This window comes from Hirsutella rhossiliensis (assembly GCF_020360975.1).
Source record: "Hirsutella rhossiliensis strain HR02 chromosome Unknown scaffold00019, whole genome shotgun sequence".
Classification (NCBI taxonomy): Eukaryota; Fungi; Ascomycota; class Sordariomycetes; order Hypocreales; family Ophiocordycipitaceae; genus Hirsutella; species Hirsutella rhossiliensis.
In genome coordinates, this window is record NW_025408685.1 from 773,018 (window position 1) to 791,606 (window position 18,589).

Below are 18,589 nucleotides of genomic sequence, written 5' to 3' on the forward strand. Positions count from 1 at the left end.
GTGTCATCAAAGCTGCTCATCTCATGACCTTCGTAGTCTAGAATATAGCCTCCGATGTCCGTGAGTTGTACACCTATGAAGTGACATTGAGTGATATGTTGGTCCTTGGCCTTTGCCGTTCATCCGTAGAGTGTTTAGTTGACCAACAGCCTTCTTGTCCACAAACAAAACACTTCTTCGTCCAGTTTCGGTTACTGTAGCTATGATTGTAGTTACTACGGCTTTGAGGCCGGTAGTTTCCACGGTTGTAGCTTTGTCTGTATCCGCGGCTGGGTCGTTGACCTGAATATCCGTATCTACCTCGAGAGCGGTTGTTATTGTATCGACGGTCGAGGTAGTACTGATGGTGTGGATCGTTATGATCAAATGATCCAGCAAAGTCAAGGGAAATTGAGAAGTTGTTATGAGGGCAAGATGGGTTTCAACGGATGCACGAAGATCTGCAAGAAGGTGCTCGACGTTATCGGCGGGTTTGAAAAGAGCGTATTGGAGTTCGGGTACTCCACGGCATGCTTTCATAAGCGTTGTACGCAGTAGAAGGTCTCCTGCGTACTCCCTGCCAAGGGCTCGTTGGCAGAGCTGAAGCTTATCAAAGAGGATTTGAAGCACTTCGTGGGGGGTCTTCGAAGCATCTTGGGCACGGATGGAGTTGAAGGTTATTGTTGTCCAGTCAGTATGGTAGTGGACATGGTTGACTTCCGTGTCAAAGTGTTGTTTGAAGATATCATACGCTTGTCGGAACGTCGTAGCCCATGTGATCTTATCAAGATAGAATCTTTGGGCTCTTCCATCAAGGATCCGGGAAAGAGTGCGTGAAATTGTGATGGTTTCACTGGGATATGAGAGCAGTTGCTTAAGAAGAGGCGGAGCTTATCATCAAGGAGATCGTACGGCTCTCCTGTGTAGTTCCGATCTTTGTTCCAGGTCTTCATAAACTTCTGCTGGATGTCGCTATCGACGATAGCGTTCGGGATGTTATCCGGGGGGAGTTTCATGTATTCTCCAAAGGTTGCAGGGCCGGATAAGTGTTCGGGGATGGAGTTGGTGACGGGTTGGACGAGATCGGGGTTCTGGAAGCGGTAGGAAGTCGGATGAATAGTAAGAGAGGTCGGAGCAGGTTTATCTTGGATAGTCGGAGCAGGAGTAGGTGCGTTAGGAGGGCTCGTTAGGGTCTTAATAGGTTGTGGTTCGTTAAGACCTTGATGAGGTGCTGCTAAGGGCGTAACTGATGGTGAAGGAGGTTGAGACGGATGGGGATTAGTGGAAGCATTTGATCCTAGTAATGCTGTCTGCCTCCTGAAGGCAGCAGTCCTCTCATCAAACACCATCTCCGTAAACTCCTGCTCTGGCCAGGTTTGTGGGTTCTCGATAGTTTGTAATATGAGAAATTGTGTTGCGAATTTCCCCTTTGTGAACCTGTGTAGATACCTCTTTTCCTTAGTAGTTTCCTGAGGGCTCTCTTGTATTCATTCGGGCGCGGTCCCATGTGTCTTCGGTCCATTCTTCAAAATGCTGTTGGAAGTAACCAAGGAGGTCGTATCCTTGATCACTGCCAGATTGAACGATGAATATGAACTTTGCCACATATGTCGTTACTGCGATCTTGTCCTTTTCGTCGTGTGTGATATCGTTGTCCCAAAGGTCGATATTAATTTGTCGGAATGCGGATGCTTGGATGTCTAGTGCCTGCATCTGGTCGCATATTTCTTCGAGCTGGGCTTCTGGGGACATAGCTCGGGCGGTCAGGGCTATCGTGATCAAATGAATGAGACGATGTGGGGTTCGTATTGGTCTCTTCGTATACGAGTTGTCGCTAATAGGAGGTCGAGCGTCGCGTACTAAGTAGGTCGTTCGCGGCCAGACTGAACTGACGGGGATCTTGCTACTTAACGTCAAGGGTCGAACGTTCTTACTAGTTGTTTGCGATGTGGTCGCCTGTCGATTCCGGTGCTCACGGCTAGGCAAACTAGCGGGCGATCGTAATCAACAGTTGGAAGGACTCTCGCGCGGCTGGGCAAACCAGCGGGAGATTCCTTGTTCTTAGCACAAATAACCTTCTTCTGAGCGCTACTCAGGGCCACAGTAAAGTGACGCGGACTATAGCACCTTCGAAGGTTGAGGAATTTGTCTCTTCTACTTAGCTGTCTGTGACGGGCGTGGGCCGGTCACTGATCAGTGTGGGTAGGCACCTGCGGCAGCTGCTGCAATGAGACGGTACTAGGGTTAACCTGTGATGTTGTATTCGTCTTGTTCTCTATCTAAGGAGGCAGAGGCCAGCGTGGAGAAAGGGGGCACGCTGCCCTCAGCCGCACACGTGACCGTACGGGTCACGTGCCAACCATGGTTGGTCACACCACTAGATAGATACATTCCTACAGATACATGTATTACTCGAATAGGCTATCCAATAACTTTCAAATGAGATTTCTATTGCCTAGTGCAACAACTCGTCAAACAATTGCTTCACGTGATATATATGTGTTCGAGCGGAGGGACGAGTATTTTTTCGTAGAATACGTAAAGACTGCTGCAAAGTATGAACCAGCCCCCCGTCACTCCGGCGGTGATTTTAGCTGTCACAGACCAGTGTCCGCCGTGCGTCGTGTAGACGTTCAACAGAGTCGACAAAAGGCCCATAGCTGAGTTCATCAGGATGGGTCTACATTGAGGAAGGGCGATATCAGAGGCAACTCCTCAGTTGAAATCAAGCTGTTTATGACTCTAGACTTACAGAAGGATGCGTCGCTGGACCCAAATGTAATTTGTCTGAAGCTTCCACCAGAGCCATAGCAGCCCAATCGTTGAGGACAGGCAAAAGAGCGAAGCAAAGACGGTGAGTGGCACATCGCGCGCCAGACTGTCCACCGAATGACCGATGGCGCCCGCCTTTTCAAGTACTGAAGACTTACGGAGCGAGGCGAATGTGGACGGGAAGACAAGGTAGCCGGCAAGGAGCAGCCACGAGAGCGCGCTCGCAGCGATGTTGTATTTGAGGGGCGTATTTTCAAATTCGCACAACATGGCCACGTATGCTGTCATACGCGCAGGTCGTTCGTCCGACGAAGCGCCATATCGTTCACGGCTCGCTTGGCCAAGGCTGTCTGTACAGTTCTTGATATTACTCAAAAGGGCTTTCGTACCATGCGAGTCCATAATAATGAGGTATGTATATAGACACTTCCACAACACGCGACTCGTGTGAAGACCAAAGAGCTTCCTTGTGATGGGGAAAGGCAGATCGACAGCTGACGTCAGATGGTGAAATCACCCTTCTTTATTGCTTTCTCGTCCCTTTTAAGGGGGGGGATGGGCCGTTATTTCTCCAAAAAGTGATTATCGAAGCCAGCGCCATATCATGCGCAATAAGAGCAATGGCCGTCTCTGGAGGCAAAAGCAAGATGAGGATAAGGCGAGCCGTCCCGTTGGGCCTCATATGGCGCCCTCGCAAGCGGGATTAGCTAATGGTCCAGCCTGCAAGCAATACGATTGCAAAACCAGCTTTTTTTTCTGGCGAACTCGGCCGCTTTCAGCGCTTTCGGGAGCTCAACGCCGCCCAAGTCAGCGGTCAAAGTCTTCCTCACCGACTCGTGAACAGGAAATGAGGGCTCTTACGATACCTGTATCGCCCGATCAGGCAGAAGATCTCCAGAGCTTCGCCGGCGACGAATCGAACGTTCTGCTTATCGATCTCATAGCCGAAATGAGGCGGGTGAATGGGAAACTCAATTTGGTACTTCAGAGTCCGGACTTCGCCGTTGCGAATTGGGTCGCAGTGTAGCAGCAGCGCCACGCACTCTATCAGATTATTCGTGGAAGGGAGATTCTTCCACTCATGAGGTAGAAAACCGAGAGTCTTTCGTGGCACGTTTCACTCGCATCTGGCGTTGGGGTCCTAGATGATGACGAGGCAGAGCGACTGAGGCACTTCTTCAGAGGGCAAGTCGAAAAGAACCGAAGTGAGCATGCGCGACCGAGACCGAGACAATATCCCAGAAATTTTCGTACAGGACGATCGACACCGTGGTGACACAGATAGTGCAGGGTAACGTCCCATATGTTCGAAAGTACCTTGGGACCCATTCCGATGCGAAAATCTTTCTGCATGGAGTTGACTCATGGGACGGGCTGCTTAGCGAGGCGTCCGATGATGAGGACGAGAAGACAAGCTTGAGGAAGCCGCGGTGGAGATATCTGGGACGACTGCTCTGCACATGGCTGCGTGCGAGCAGTACCTAAGACGGTTGACCTTCTTCTCTCCAAGGGTGCCAATGCGAACGCCGCAGACATCAACGGCCGCACTCCTCTCATGGAGGCAGCATTGTGGGGCCGCCTGCAAAACGTAGAGATCCTATTGAGGCACGGGGCCGACAAGTTTTTGGCATGCATCGAGCGGGACCGTCTTATGCTTCCTGTCGACTTTGCGAGACCGCTGAGGGAGAAAGCACAGTCCCGACGGTTATGTGAAGGTGGCTCTTCGAGCGCTGAGTACATGGAAAAGGAAGAAAGGAGTCCGCTAAATGAGTGAAGGTGACTTAATGGATATCATGTGATCCAGAGTGCAACACGCGGCGAAATCAGAAACCAGTATGGCTCAAGGGCAACAAGTGCGGAGACTGCTGTCGTGATTGCTGGTGTTTATTCCGTGCCTTACGAGGTCCAGTGCGTGATATGAAAATGGCTGATTTCGGCTGTGTTAATTAATAGAAGCCTCAGGCTTTTCCAGAGCCAACATTGTCATAAAGCAGCTTAATGCACTTGGCTGATACTTGCTGTTTCCCCCAGAAGAGCTCTGTGTATATATAATGGGTATGAACACCACATGACTGAAGAGTTATGTGCACACAGCTCTCTATAAGTCCTTGAAAAATGGTTGCTTCGGCTCTGACAAGAACTCCATACGATATTTTCATTCAAATCGTGAGCTACCTCTCACCGTTATCGAAAGACTCGCTTTTCAAAACGCAGAACCACCGCGAAGTTCCATCAAGGATCAAGGAATCTGCAAGTATATGGGCCCATTTGTTCAAGGACGAAGCTTGGCTTCAAGAAGTTGTTGATATAACATATGGGCATATCAACAAACAACCAGTCCCGTGCTTGATCGGCAAGGATCTCATCAAAGTCTCCAAGGGAAAGACACAAGGAGCGTACCTAGCATTGCTCACTAACGACTGGGGCGGGGACGTTCAATTCACAAAGCAAACCTTACTTCATTCCTTGAAGCCCCACATTCGATAAAGCCAATTCAGAGGTTCACCTTGAGGGTTCTGGAATTACCTTGCATATTTACGATGCTATTAGATCGTCCGAGTCCCTATCGATCCAAGATCCAGCAAGACTTCTTCGCCGAGAGGGACGTGGGGTGTCGACATATGCTATTTACTACGATAACCAGTCTGTCTTAGAAAAATTGGGCCCCGGCTAATTCAAGGGATCGAAGGGTAACGTGGAAGAGGAAAAGGCGGTTCGCGAAAGGTTTGCTATCGTACTTCGCCACCGTGATGGTCAGTCTGTTAAGCGATTCCTCGAGCCCGACTAAGACGATTAACTTCTTCTATACGCGGCGTCAAAGTGGTACATGGGATGGGTTTAGAGTAGCTCGACCCGGCGAGAGAAAACTGGTAGAATTTGCTTGGCTCATTATCTCGACTCGGCAGCACTTTTGTCAAAGGAAATGAGAGATGCCATGCATATGACGGTTATAGAGAGTCTATTGGCCTTAACCACTGCCCAAGTCAAGGGGACGAAGGTCCCAGTTATATACACAAGAACGGTGCCCATGTGGGTCGAGACACGTCCTCGACTGAGGCGGAATGTCGTTTGACACTCTTGTCACATTTGCCCGGCCTCAAATTGCACAGAACCTCTCGATCAGACATCGCAGCACTTCGCCGCAACTAGCCCCTTTCTCATGCAGAGCAATAGTAAGGGCGGCTATCGGAAATTATGTGGAGTTTGATTATCCATCTGAAGTCATTCGTCAAGGATACTAAGTCGCCGGCTGCTGAAAATGAGCGGCCTGTTTGTAATGTATTATCATCGGTTTCCAGCGTTCGGTTGCTGGCCTAATCAACGGGATACGGCTTGTATCCGCAAGTGATCTCTGACCTATTATTCTCAGTCTTGATCTACCGGAACGTTTGTGCCTTAAACATACGGTGCGATTTAGATCTGGTTGGTAAGTCCTCCCCACCAGGAACATGAGCTGCGCAAAGCAATCGGCGGCGCATTGGATTAGCATAGATTAAAATCGCCATGGTATTTCCGATTTCGCCCAATTCGATGATCTTCTTCTCAAGCGAAGAGCCCGACTTTCTAATCTTGTTCTTTTGGTCTGACTTTACTCATACGTATCCCATAACGAGAGTTGAGGCTCATACGTCGATGCTTTGCTATGGTTCACCATCGCTTGGTCAGCTTGGCACTTCCCAGTAGTCTACGGCGTTCCAAGCACGCGAATACGGTACTGTTGGTGGAACGTTATGCCAATACACATCGGAATAAGAAGGGGGTCACACACGAAGGTTCAAGATGCATGTTCTATGTCTAAAGGGGCAGTCTGAAGGGGCTATTTATACAGGAGGTCTTAGGGACTTCTGGGGACCTCCTGAGTAATGGGCTCTACCCACGCATACGTGGCTGTGCCCACGCATAAAGGGCCTTCCTTACTCAGGAAGTCCTCATGCGTTCCTGCTACATAGGCCAGGAATCCCTTCTCCGGGTCCCTGGACCCTCCTTAACAGGGCTACCCTGGTCCACCGACAGGTACCTATTGAGCCTTAGTTTAGAGTTACTGCAGCAATTATACATACCGGCCAATTCGAGGGCCAAATATTGAGCACCGACAGTGTTTCATATGAGCTTAAGGCGGCAGCTGTTTCTGTCTCCAAACCACCTTGATGGTGTGAATGCAATAGAGTCACCCCGCGGCTCGCTTGAACCTTGACAAGGAATCAGCTCAAAGTAGCGGCACGTCCAAGCGTAATGGCCGGCAGCGTATCCATGGCTGAGCCAGAAGCGGTGGACATGACGGAAACAAACCTTCAGAAGGCCATTGAGGCATTCGACCACGTGATTTAGAAGATTGAAGAGGTACGGGTGCTTCTCATTTGAGCTGAAGAAGCTATGGGGAAGGAAACGGACAGAGCAGGCACATTTGAAGCAATGAGTAAGTTTGGAAGGGAGGTCTGGATGGCCTGCGCGAGCTATACAGTAGCAAGGGACTCCATATGAGGTGCAGGTTGAACCTCAATGGGTCAAGGACAACCGAGGCGAGGCGAAAAGGACAACGTGAGAAACGAGTGATGAGCTCCAATATATCGGTGGCGGCCGTGAAATGGAGTTAGTAGCAGGGTTAGATGCGTGATATAAGCCTCGAGGACTCTTTCGAGAAGATCAAAGCGAGACATGAAGCATGAAGGATCTATGCTGTGCTAACCATTACTGTAAGGAAATGGAAGCACACGATGTGTCACGGCACCAACCTGGGTTCTGTCACGTGCCTCCCTATACTTAGTCTAGACTCTGTTCCACCTCCGTAGTTTGCCCTCCTCACAGCACAACATAGATCTTCCCTGGCATCCTAGGTCTGCCCCGTGATACGATGGATTATGGAATGGCTGCAGTCCACTTAGTAGCCCCGCAAAGGAACACATGCTTTTGCGGACGCCATCCCCAATTCATTGATAGCTTTCTCGTCTAACTCGACTCTGGCCGTGTCGTAGCTTGATACACCCACAAAATCCGACGGATAGTCGCGGCCTTCCGTAGCGTCATCGCGCAGCCTGGTCTTGACGCTCGAGCTGCTGCACTACGTAATGTGACACCCCAAAGAGAGTGATTCATTTCTGACGTCGTCGGTGGCTGCGTCGGCATTCTGTAACTTAACGATTTTCTTCCGGGACAGCGGGAAGCGCCTGTTGAGCATAATGAAGGTTGAAATTGGCCATTCGCATTTGTTCTAGGAACGGAAGCTACAGGACTCCCAACAGTAACTAATGCAATACAATGCAAGCGAGGTTGAGGAAGAGTCGCTGAATCTGGAATGACGAGGTTTAGAACGGCAATGTTTGATGGTTTGATATGGCAAGGATTTATTTGGCATGGTTTGACGTGGCAAGGTTTGATGCGGCAAGGTTTGATGTGGCAAGGTTTGATGTGGCAAGGTTCGACGTGGCAAGGTTCGACGTGGCAAGGTTTGAGATGGCAAGGTTTAATGTGGCAAGGTTTGATGTGGCAAGGTTTGACGTGGCAAGGTTTGAGATGGCAAGGTTTAATGTGGCAAGGTTTGATGTGGCAAGGTTCGACGTGGCAAGGTTTGATGCGGCAAGGTTTGATGTGGCAAGGTTCGACGTGGCAAGGTTTGACGTGGCAGGGTTTGAGATGGCAAGGTTTAATGTGGCAAGGTTTGATGTGGCAAGGTTCGACGTGGCAGGGTTTGGATGGGTACCCCCACCAACTGAACCTAACTGGTGCATTCGCGCTAATTCCAGAAGCTATTTAAGGTTACGTAGCGCCGGCTGCTATAAGTCTCGGGTTTCAGGAACCCTTCCCCCGACTTTGACCACAATCCTTTCACTGAGCACCGGAGGCCGGTTGATGGCCCACCTTCCGCTTCCTTACCGTCTCAAAAGCATTGACTGGGCTCAACCCTCGTAGCGGATTACTTATTCGAAGTCTCAGCTTCTTCCAGAGCGAAGTTCCTCGATTGCAGACGACCTATAAGCTTCCACTGCAGCGAGTGTCTGGGCGGGGGTTCAATCCAATGTCACGAGAATGGCGGCCTGTTCAGCGGCGAGGAGGCAAGGGGAAAAGGCTAACGTTGGTGATTGCTGAAAAACTTAAATCTGACGAGAATGCATTACTACGTCGAATTCAAGGTGCGAGCCACAAATTTGTCATGAAACTTTACGAGCTCGTTGAAAAGTTTCCACACGAGGACTTGGACGCCATCTTTTCCGCCCTAGACAGGGCTCGTCTGGAACGAAAACGGGGTAAACCAAGGCGCAAGGATACATGGACGCCGATAGACTGCGAAAAAGCCGAGCAAGTTCTCTTGCGAGACGCCTCGCCAGAGCGCTACGACCTCACCTACAAAACCCTTCGGGTGCTTCAAAATATTGGCCTGGTAAAAACCATGACAGTCAATGTCGATACGGCTGGGTGGGATGGAGAGCCACACCCTAATGACACAGCTATCATCGTCCTGGTGCTAAATATCGACAACCAAAAGGCCCTAACAGTCATCAACCGAGATCGAAGCTTTGCAACCATCTACGGATCAGGATCAGTGGCGAACTACGACATTGCGGGAACGGTCAAAGAGTTTTGCTTAAGCTATCTTTCGCTCCAACCCGATATCTCATTCGACTCTTTATCCTGCCACCAACCTAACGACGGCCCGAATGATCCTGGCCGTACTTGCGACTGTAGGAACGAGGCTGCTCGCGATCTTTATCTTGCTGTTAGTGGTTTGCGTAGCGTCCTAGGCATGACCATCACGGCATGCATTAATGCCTCTGCTTGGTCTCGTCTCTTTTCAACCCTGCTGACGTCGCGCGATGAGGACGGTCAACGAGGGCAGATATCGGACGAGATCTACCCCGCCAATCTACTCGATCACTTCGAGGAGCTTGGTCAAGGGATCTTCAAGGTTGCACGCCCAGACTTACCCGCGTTTAGCTGCCAATCGCGTATAGAGCGCCGCGACACTAAAGCTCTCCTTCCGCTGCAGTCGGAAAATACCTGGGCTATTGCGATCATTAGCAGCGGCCACGCAGCCGTCATCACCAGCGCCTCGACAGAGTCTATGCGAAAGAGATCCTAGACAAGGCCCGGCATAGCATCGAACGTTACCCGTGCTTTCGGGGTGCGACACTGAGCGAGATAGCACACCCCCTTGACTGAAGACTTCAACCTCTGTCTCCTCCTTGAAGCTTTTCCATTGCCATGAACGTTGAGATACAGGCTCCGATTGATCAAAACCTTTGGCGGGGATTTTTTCACCACTTGACAATACCGCTCAGAGGCGAACGCAATGCCCTGCAGCTACAGCGTCCTCTTCGCCCGGCAAAGACACGACACGTCGTGTGGGTCGGCATTCCAGCTGGCGACGGAAGCATCCGGGAAAACTCGTTCATCCACGTCCGTGTTTGCTTTAAAGACCTGGAACTCTTCAACGACCACTGTTCTCCATTTCAGTCAGTTTCCGAACACGTGGTGAAAGATCTCGAAGCCAGACTTGGATCTTCTTTCATTGAGTACGATAGTAACGGTGTGGTGTTCATACACCAGTCAGTCTTGATGATGCTCTTTGCTGTCCACATATCTTCCGCAACCGTCGATTTCTGCAACTGGAAGCTGGATGAACAGAACTTGATACATACGGTGCAAAATTCTAGCTGCGATGAAGTTCTTGTATATGTATCCGACACGAGCTGCGACACATCTGGCCTAGTGAGAAGGCTCTACGACACCACTGATTACTTGGAGGCTGTGATGGGTAATATGCGAGTCTACCCAAGCAAAACGGAACTGTCCTGGTGCCGGAATAAGGTAGGCGACGTCAGGGTAATGGACGACATCGCTGCGAAGCTGCAGACCTGGCGACCAAGGACGTGCTTCGGAAGGGGCCACTGTGCACTCCGTGATGTAGAGAGCGGTCTTATGGTCTTGAAGAGAAGCTACAGCTGCGCTGGGGTTCACGTTCATGTTGTCCCTGTCACACAACGCGGGAAGCTGCTATGCACGGCTCCGACGCAAGATCGAGTGGCTAGGCGCACCAAGCCTACCAAACGCGCTCAACGTTCGGGTGTGCGAGAACAAGGTATATTCTATTTCCATCAGGAATTTATTCCGACATTTAGGAAAATTGGCGAGTTCAGGGTCATGGTGTGCGGGGGACAAGTGCTCGCTGCCTTCAGAACAAAAGAAGATTGGGATGCGCGTGCCAAGCCGATGGCTCTGCGGCAACTCCAACTCAGCGACTTCAACTGGCACTCCCAGGACGATGAAACTGCCAGAAAGCAGAAGCGAGATGAGCTCTTGGATTTCGTACTGGAAACCGACACTCAGATTCGTCAATTAAAGGGCGAGAGGTTCGAGACTGTACATGTTGGAGCGCGATACGATTGTGGAATATCACCGGATGGTCATTTCTTCGTCAGCGAGCTGACACGTTTCACATTTGCGGACACTTTCTCGGGAGTTGGCGCCCCGTACGATCAGATAATTGGACCGCTGGCGCGAATGATTGCTCGGGTGCTCTTGGCGTAAGGGGTTTACATTGTTATTGAGCAATAGGTAGACGATACATCGGAGCCGGAAGGGAATGATAATATACATGCGCGTATGTATGTATTTGTTTCTAAAGCTCCGTTTCTTTTCGAAGCGCGCTGGCACCGATGAGCATCGGCATGCGCACACTCTACCGCCTTCCAGTATTATCGTCCTCTCGAGGATATCCGAACCCGGCATCTTAAGTCAAAATCAGGCTATACTTCTCTAAATACTCCTTGGACTGCCTTGGCAATAGCTTTGTTGCTCGTTCAGGCAGCTCCAACGTAGTGTTAAACTTGCAACTAGGCAAAAGGTATGTCGTCGGACAGGAGTGTTTTGGTGAAGCAGGCAGCCCCGACATGCAGACCTACCCACCCACTGTACCCGCAAACGCAACTTTCCCCCGACCGTGTGGCTTATGACTCAGGTGGTCTGTCTGGCACCTTGCCCTTCTTACGCACATGTGGGTCACTTTGCCAGTACGTTAGAACAGCGGCGTTGTTCTTCTGCTGGATTTTCTCCTCGGGTTCCCAAGTTTCTGTGCCATCTCCCCACTGGCAAGAGAGCTGAAAGCTCCGAAGGAGCTGTTCTTGCCGCTTCGATACACGCGATGACCGACGATCGTATCGAGCTTTGGTCCAGCTTTGTCGGTTGGGGAGTAGTATTCGGTATCACGTAAGTGGTAGTCATCGCACTCGCTCCGCCACCTACTTTTCACTGTCCTTTCGACGTACCATTTCGCTCGGGACGCAGGATACCCGACATTTTGCACGAGAAACTTGGATTGACCGTCGTCGCGAAGATCGTGTCCCACAACCAGAATGGCATGGGGGACACCATCCTCATCTGTCGCTAGCGGGCGCTTCCACAACTCTCGTCCCACCTCTTTTTGGTCTGTCGTAGAGCTTCCACCTCACCCCGCAACCCCAGTACGTGCACACTGCAGCAGAGGCCGCCCTCTGAACGACAGACTCGCGTATCCAATAATATTTGCCGTCCCGCAGGAGGCAGTACAGCTCAAAATATGGAGTGACTTCTTCGTTGACTTCGGGTTTCCGGTGGCTCTTGATGTACTGCAGATTCTCATTCAAATCGTCGATCTGGAGTTTGAGTATTCTGTTGAACCGTCGCTGACGTTTGAACCCTGGTCTGGAGCTCCTTTAGCGCCGCGAGTAAGTGGCTCGTCGGAGAATATAGGTTGCACCTTCGCCGCCACTGAGATTTTCGGTATCGGATACCTCGTAGTTGGACTTTTCTGCCTCTTGCTGGCTCGTCCGTGGGGGCTGTCGTCCTGCTGAGATCTTTGAAACTTCGATAGCGCCGAATCCCCAGCTTCTCGGCATTTTGCATCGTCACAATCGACACCGCTTCCAAAGTCGTTGTCACTGTCGCTTTTATTGCGTCGGTTTCTGCGAAGCGATGCTTTTGGCGTGCTTTGGCCGGTGAGTGGAATTCGGCTCGCACGAGCTTGGCTGGCTCCGGTCGTTGTGCTGCCGGTGCGGACTTTTGGATGCGTGCTTTTGTTTCTCGCCATCATTCTAGGGTCTGTCGTGGGAACTCTAACTGTCGGCGTGTTCTTGAGCGTTGCCTTACTTCTTTTGCTCAGAAACAATGAATTTTCGTCTGGCGGGGACAGCTTAGACCGGCTGGAATGCGGCTCCGTGGCTGTACTGTAACGAATAACCGCAAGAGAATCTAGCATGCGTCCCACGGTCCGTCTCGGCCCTCTTCCCCCTTCCACTTTAGCGTTGATGCGCTATTGGCTGCCGTTGGCTGCCGGCCCCATGTAACCTTGGCCCCCTGGCTCCCATCGACACACGCGGAAATGGCCTGTTTTGACTTTGGACTTTCTGCCGAGCTCTCCACTTTCCTTGCTAATTGGTTTGGAGCTGGAGGGTCTTCACAGCGCGCTGCATATGAGAGCGGATTTTGCCCGCGCTGCCGATGAAGTGTGGCGTGGCCAAACCGATGCAGAGTGCCCAATCCTAGCCACGGGTCTGCAGGTTGAGGTAGCACTAGGTGTGCAGGGCTGTCGGGGCCCAATTATGGCTACGAGATACGAATAGGAAGCGGTTCCGCTGCTTGTCTCCACATTTGACTCCAGTGATCAGCGGGCCAAGAAGTGACACCCCCTCTTCGGGCCTTGCTCCCTTTGAGTGCGCGAAGGCCGGTCTGAGGTTACCGGGCCCATATTAAGTCGAGACATATGCCTAAGCAAACTCTTGCTACTGATTGCTGCATTTGCTGGGATTAAGAAGTATTTGTTAAGCCGACGGTACCTAGTGTTTAGTGAGATTCGCGAGAGATACCAAGTATAGCTGCTATATGGTATGTTCATTGGCTAACATCTCTGTAAGTGACCTTCGACCGGCCTTCGCGCACTCAAAGGGATAGGGCGGGCTGACAGGGTAATTAGCGTCATGCGCCAACCTGACGTGACTCAATTCAGGGCTGCAGATATAATCGTAGGCTTTAACCGTGCCGTACCTTCCTCTCTCCACCTTCTGCTCCACTTTCTCTCGTCCCCTGCAGAAACCTGTTTTTTCCCCTATAAGTGCAAAATATGGTCCAGGACGAGGAAGGCGGCGGCAATAAAGAGTGCGTTTCCCCCGTTCCGCTTTGGTCCTTCATGGCTCGTGATTGGTGAGCCCTATCGTTGCATTGTTGGTCTGCTGTGCTGCTAATGGATCATCGCAGCCGTTGGTGGGCTCCACTTTAACATACTGGGATGCACTAGCGTATCACAGAGCATGAACCAGACGGGAGGAACGTCATCTGGGCGGCTATGGAAGCTGAGTGCGATCGATAAGAGCTAGCGTAGGATTTTGAGAGTGACAGGTCAGTCTGCAGGTCCAGGCAGCATGCAAAACACATGTCTGTAGGTTAGTTGGTTCCCACCAACTGGAGCAACCCTACATACATTCGATGCGTAGCACGTGAATGCGGCTCGCTGTGCCTCCCTTCCTCGCTCCACCTCTTATTGCGAAGCGGCAGTTGGGGCAGTATTACTCGTCTTCGCTTATCGATATGGAAGCCAAATAGCTCACGACTGTCGCCCGGTTCAGTTCAAAATACGACATGCTCACATGTAGACGCAGTCTTCGCCGAAACGGGAGCCATGCGCCTCGTATATGCGTATGACTCCGTTACTAGTTGCAAGGCCGCAACAAACCAAGAACCAACAACCGGCCTTTAAGACCAATCGAGGTGTCCCGCCCTGTAGGGCCTTCACTGCCTACCTAACCATTATCCTTCAGCACGAGCGTGCATTTCCATAACCTGCTGCCATAGGTGTTAATAATGCCCTGCCTACCAATCAAGCCTGAGCAGCTGCGTCTCGGGCTTGCTATGGTGTCGTGCAGCCGTGCAATTCAACTACCTACCGATTATTTCGAGCGCCGTTTTTGATCAAGTGTCATGAAAGCATCAGGGGATAGGGTTCTGCCGTAAGAGATGAATGTACGGCTCACTGTTGTTGGATACTTACCTGTGATTGTCGAGTGTTTAAAAATGGGCCACTAAAGTTTTACCCTACTTAAGCAGCCTGGTGTGACGAGTGAGTCCGCGTGCATCTCGTGCAACCATTTCTAGGTTCTCGGGAGATGAAGTGAGACTGTTGGTCGAGAAGCATTGAGGAGGGGGCAGAACGGTATCAAGAGAGAAACAGTGTTGGAGCTACTGATGTAGGTGTCGAGTACTTATAGGCGTCGGCTGGAGACGTTTTGATCTCTCATCTCTTCTACTCTGTTCACTTATAACGATGTCAGACACCTATCAGTATCAAGTACAGCAGAGTGCTGTGGCGGATAACTCGCAAGATTGCAGTTTGCTCCCGCAGCAGTATCCGGCCTTGCAACGCCCTCCCTACCCTTACCCCCGTCAGTATATAAACCACGTTCCACAACAGCACTCTGAACTCCCTGTTCAACAGCAGCACTCTGAGTCCCCTGCTCAACAGCATCCTTCATTTCTGCCGCCATGCATTATGCAAGCTTTCACCTCTAGCCTTCAGTACGTATTCTACCCTGCGTGAGTATGTCAATCGCTGATGGGCCTACGTAGAGGTCAAGCTGGGATCCTGGGAGCCAGCTTCAGTGCACGGATTCTCTTGGCATCATGGCTGGGGATGAAACCAACTTCTCGAATATAACACGTACCCACTTCCATGGCGAACATAGCAACGATTGGAACATTTACCACACCGACAATATCGATAACGACGGAGCGCTAGGCTCAGCGATGTGTGATCAGCGGGAAAATGATCGGCTAGGCCAACGAGGCTTATTTGAACAAAGGCACCACTCGCTCCCTCTGCCTCATCAACAGTTTTTATCTGGTGAATACCTAATCGAGGCCAAGAGCCCCGATATTTTGGCTCGCCAAGGCCAGCGAAAAGTCCACGTAAAGGACGTCGCCGTCGGAAGCGAGCCCTGACATCCTCCCGACAAGATCGTGGGCTTGACAGCGAAGAGGTCCTCAGGTATGCTTGGAACATTCCATGCAATAATCTGACCGGCAACGCAACGAACTGATCGGAAGTCGCTGACGTTTGACCAGTTCACCCCGCAAAGAAGTATCTAGTTTGCGAGACGACGCAGTCAACAAGTATTGCGCGTGGCAGTGTACAAAGGTCCGAAGCTCGATCCAGAAACAAAACTATGATCTGGCACGGGGGTTGACCATAGATCATGGACTTGATCTTGAGCTACTACAAATTAACCAGGACAGCGCAGTCCGGTTATATATGAGACACGGAGTGGTTGAGGGCGTGGCGTTTCGCTGGGTTCATGATATTGGGGCTTTTCTAGACCAGTCTTCTGAAGGAAACAATCTCCAGCGCGAGATCCTCAGTAAGAACACTCTGGGATCTGGACTTGACGATTAGGGGGCTGGCAAGCCTGTGATTTAAAAACGGAAGAAAATGTTTACAGGGCACTGGATAAAACGAGCACTGAGCCCCACTGTACAAGAATAAGGAAGATGCTCTCTGCAGATGCTTATTACTGAGCCTTGTAATGATGATCTGTGGCGACCCGCGTCACTCTGCCCGCGTTTTCTTATTAACAGATCTGGGGACGCTGAGCCTGAGCACCGCTATACGGTGTGTTCGGGTTTTGCGACTTCAATAGAAGAATGTAGACCAACCTCAAGGTATTTGTGGCTGTTATCAGTGTGATTTATCCGTACCTCCCGCCATATTGGCTCTATGCCTACAACTACCATAGACCGTCGAGGTACGTACATGCAGCACATCGTCCAACTCTCCCTGTAAAAATTCTGTCCCTGGAGCTGTTAGCGGCTTGCTAGCTGGGGTCAGATTTACAGCGCTTCAGCTGCGGGGTCCATCGTGGCCCTAACAGCACAGAGGAAAACCTTAGGAGAGTTCATATTCCTCTGCGAAGCCGGTCTCGACAACACGTCCACTCGGACCTCATGGCTCTCTTCGGAACCAAGGAGCTGTGGGTATTGGAAGGTCCGCCCTTCTAAACAACGGTGGCTGGTCGCGGAGGTTTTTCTCCTGAAGGCAAGCTGCGCGACAGCCTCTGATTCCTTCTGAGGGGTTTCCTACCGCCGCTCCTCGCTAAGTCCATCGCTTGGTTACCGGAGCATGGACTGCGGCAGCAGTCTTAGCAGCGAGCGAGATAATCCTGACCAGGAAAACCAAGGGTTGACCATTGTGGCAATTGCCACGCGCCTGGAAGTCGCGCTGACGGGAGACAGGCTTCGACAAGGAGCGCCAAAGAGCCTACGAAATGCTGGATGGACATTTGGGAGGACTGGCCGCGGGGGCTCTGGTCACTTGTATTGACGTTGTATTGACGTGCTCAGCGACAACCTACCGTCGGGCGTAGAGAGCCGCCTCCAGGGATCCACCTCGACAGCTTGCCTTTGCGAGGCCTTGCAGGGAGTACTGGGTGCCCTTTCGGTGGCAGGAATTTTAGATAGTCTAGCTCAGCACGTCCTGTGCCCCGTCTCGGGGACCTGAGCGGCCTGAAGGCCGCTGGACAAAAAATACACACATGTCAAGTTCTCAACGTGTTACCCAGCCTCAAAGCACTGGCTGGTGTTATACTCAGGGAAGGGATGCCTGGCTTTTGAAACAAATTTTGGGATCATCTCGTCACGGAACAGGCTGTTTGGATAGTTGCTTCTGTAGGGCTCGTGACATCGAAAGAGCTACCATCAGAGGACGACCACTTCGGAGTTCAAATCCTCTCAATTTCAGTCGAATTCTGCGAATAGTTGCTCGCTGCAGGAAGCTATTTTCGCGATGTCAATATGTGAGCGGACGTCAAGAACGAGAGTCTTAATATGCTTGTGTTGGGTCATACAATCTGGAGGCATTTCGTTCTTGGCATTACCGGACGATTCGAAGTGTGTCGGTGAAAGTGGAAGAAGTGGGGGAAAATTCCCCGCGACCAGCGGCGGGGGGGTCGCTACTCTACCCATCGTCCAAAGGCCAGCCAGCCGCTGTCGAATCGAGTTGACAAAGTGCCGGATACCTAGAGAACCGAGCGCTGTGCGACAGGTAAATGCTCGTGCTTTCAAGTTCCAATACGAGAAAATGCACACATGCGTTTTCGCCCCCATATACAGTATCGGTCACCATCCGAGCCCTTCCGCACAGAAGCCAAGTCGGCGGATTATGGCCGAGACAGCAAACCAACAGAACTTATCGCAAGACCGCCGAGTATATCCCTTAGTTGGGAAGCAAACAGCAGTGGTGGAGTGCACCCCCTATGCAGCTCCCAGGGTGTGCCAGCCGCTACACCAACGGCCCCAGCAGACCTGTGGAGATTTCCCTTACCCAGGAGGCCACGGGGGACTAAAGACGTGATTGCGACTGTGTTCGACCGTCCGACCTCCGTGCTGCGATATGCCAGTCCGCATTATTTGTTTCGGGAGCTTCGGGTAGTTTGGTGCTGTCTGAATTCATCAAGTTAAAGAGAATTACACTATGCGGTTCCGCTGGTTGGGCTAGGTCCTCACACCTCAAGAATCAAGGCTGACCAACTGCAGGGCATACCCACCTTGGTTCCCACCCCCCCACAAACCTATCGGATATTCGGACCAGATTGCCGCTGGCAGGTGCAGCACATTTGAACGCTGGAGCCTGAAAGATGTGGACAAGCGCGAAGTGTTTGCTTGTAACAGTACATCAATACCATGCTACTGTACCATGTGGCCATTCTCTCCAGAGACCAAACCGCAATAAATACCATGTTTCGTCGCGTGCTCAATTTCTACGTTCCATACTTGGTCCGCACCATCATAATAAGTCCGAACCTCAATTCATCACGTCTTGTTGATC

At 51.2% G+C, this 18,589-nt stretch overlaps 3 protein-coding genes across 3 annotated transcripts; 1 reads left to right on the forward strand and 2 right to left on the reverse strand.

Annotated features, from left to right (window-relative positions):
- Window positions 1-1,437: 1,437 nt before the first annotated feature.
- HRG_11247 (uncharacterized protein) lies at window positions 1,438-1,731 on the reverse strand (the record flags this gene model as incomplete). The annotated part of the gene is made up of 1 exon (XM_044869717.1): window positions 1,438-1,731. The coding sequence occupies one exon, from the start codon at window positions 1,729-1,731 to the stop codon at window positions 1,438-1,440; it is 294 nt and encodes a 97-aa protein (XP_044715270.1).
- A 434-nt stretch (window positions 1,732-2,165) lies between these two features.
- On the reverse strand, window positions 2,166-3,039 carry HRG_11248 (uncharacterized protein; the record flags this gene model as incomplete). The annotated part of the gene is made up of 3 exons (XM_044869718.1): window positions 2,166-2,217; window positions 2,585-2,659; window positions 2,732-3,039. 3 exons carry the CDS (start codon window positions 3,037-3,039, stop codon window positions 2,166-2,168), a joined length of 435 nt encoding a protein of 144 aa, XP_044715271.1.
- A 6,909-nt stretch (window positions 3,040-9,948) lies between these two features.
- On the forward strand, window positions 9,949-11,274 carry HRG_11249 (uncharacterized protein; the record flags this gene model as incomplete). Its single annotated transcript, XM_044869719.1, has 1 exon — window positions 9,949-11,274. One exon carries the CDS (start codon window positions 9,949-9,951, stop codon window positions 11,272-11,274), a length of 1,326 nt encoding a protein of 441 aa, XP_044715272.1.
- Between the last annotated feature and the right edge of the window lie 7,315 nt (window positions 11,275-18,589).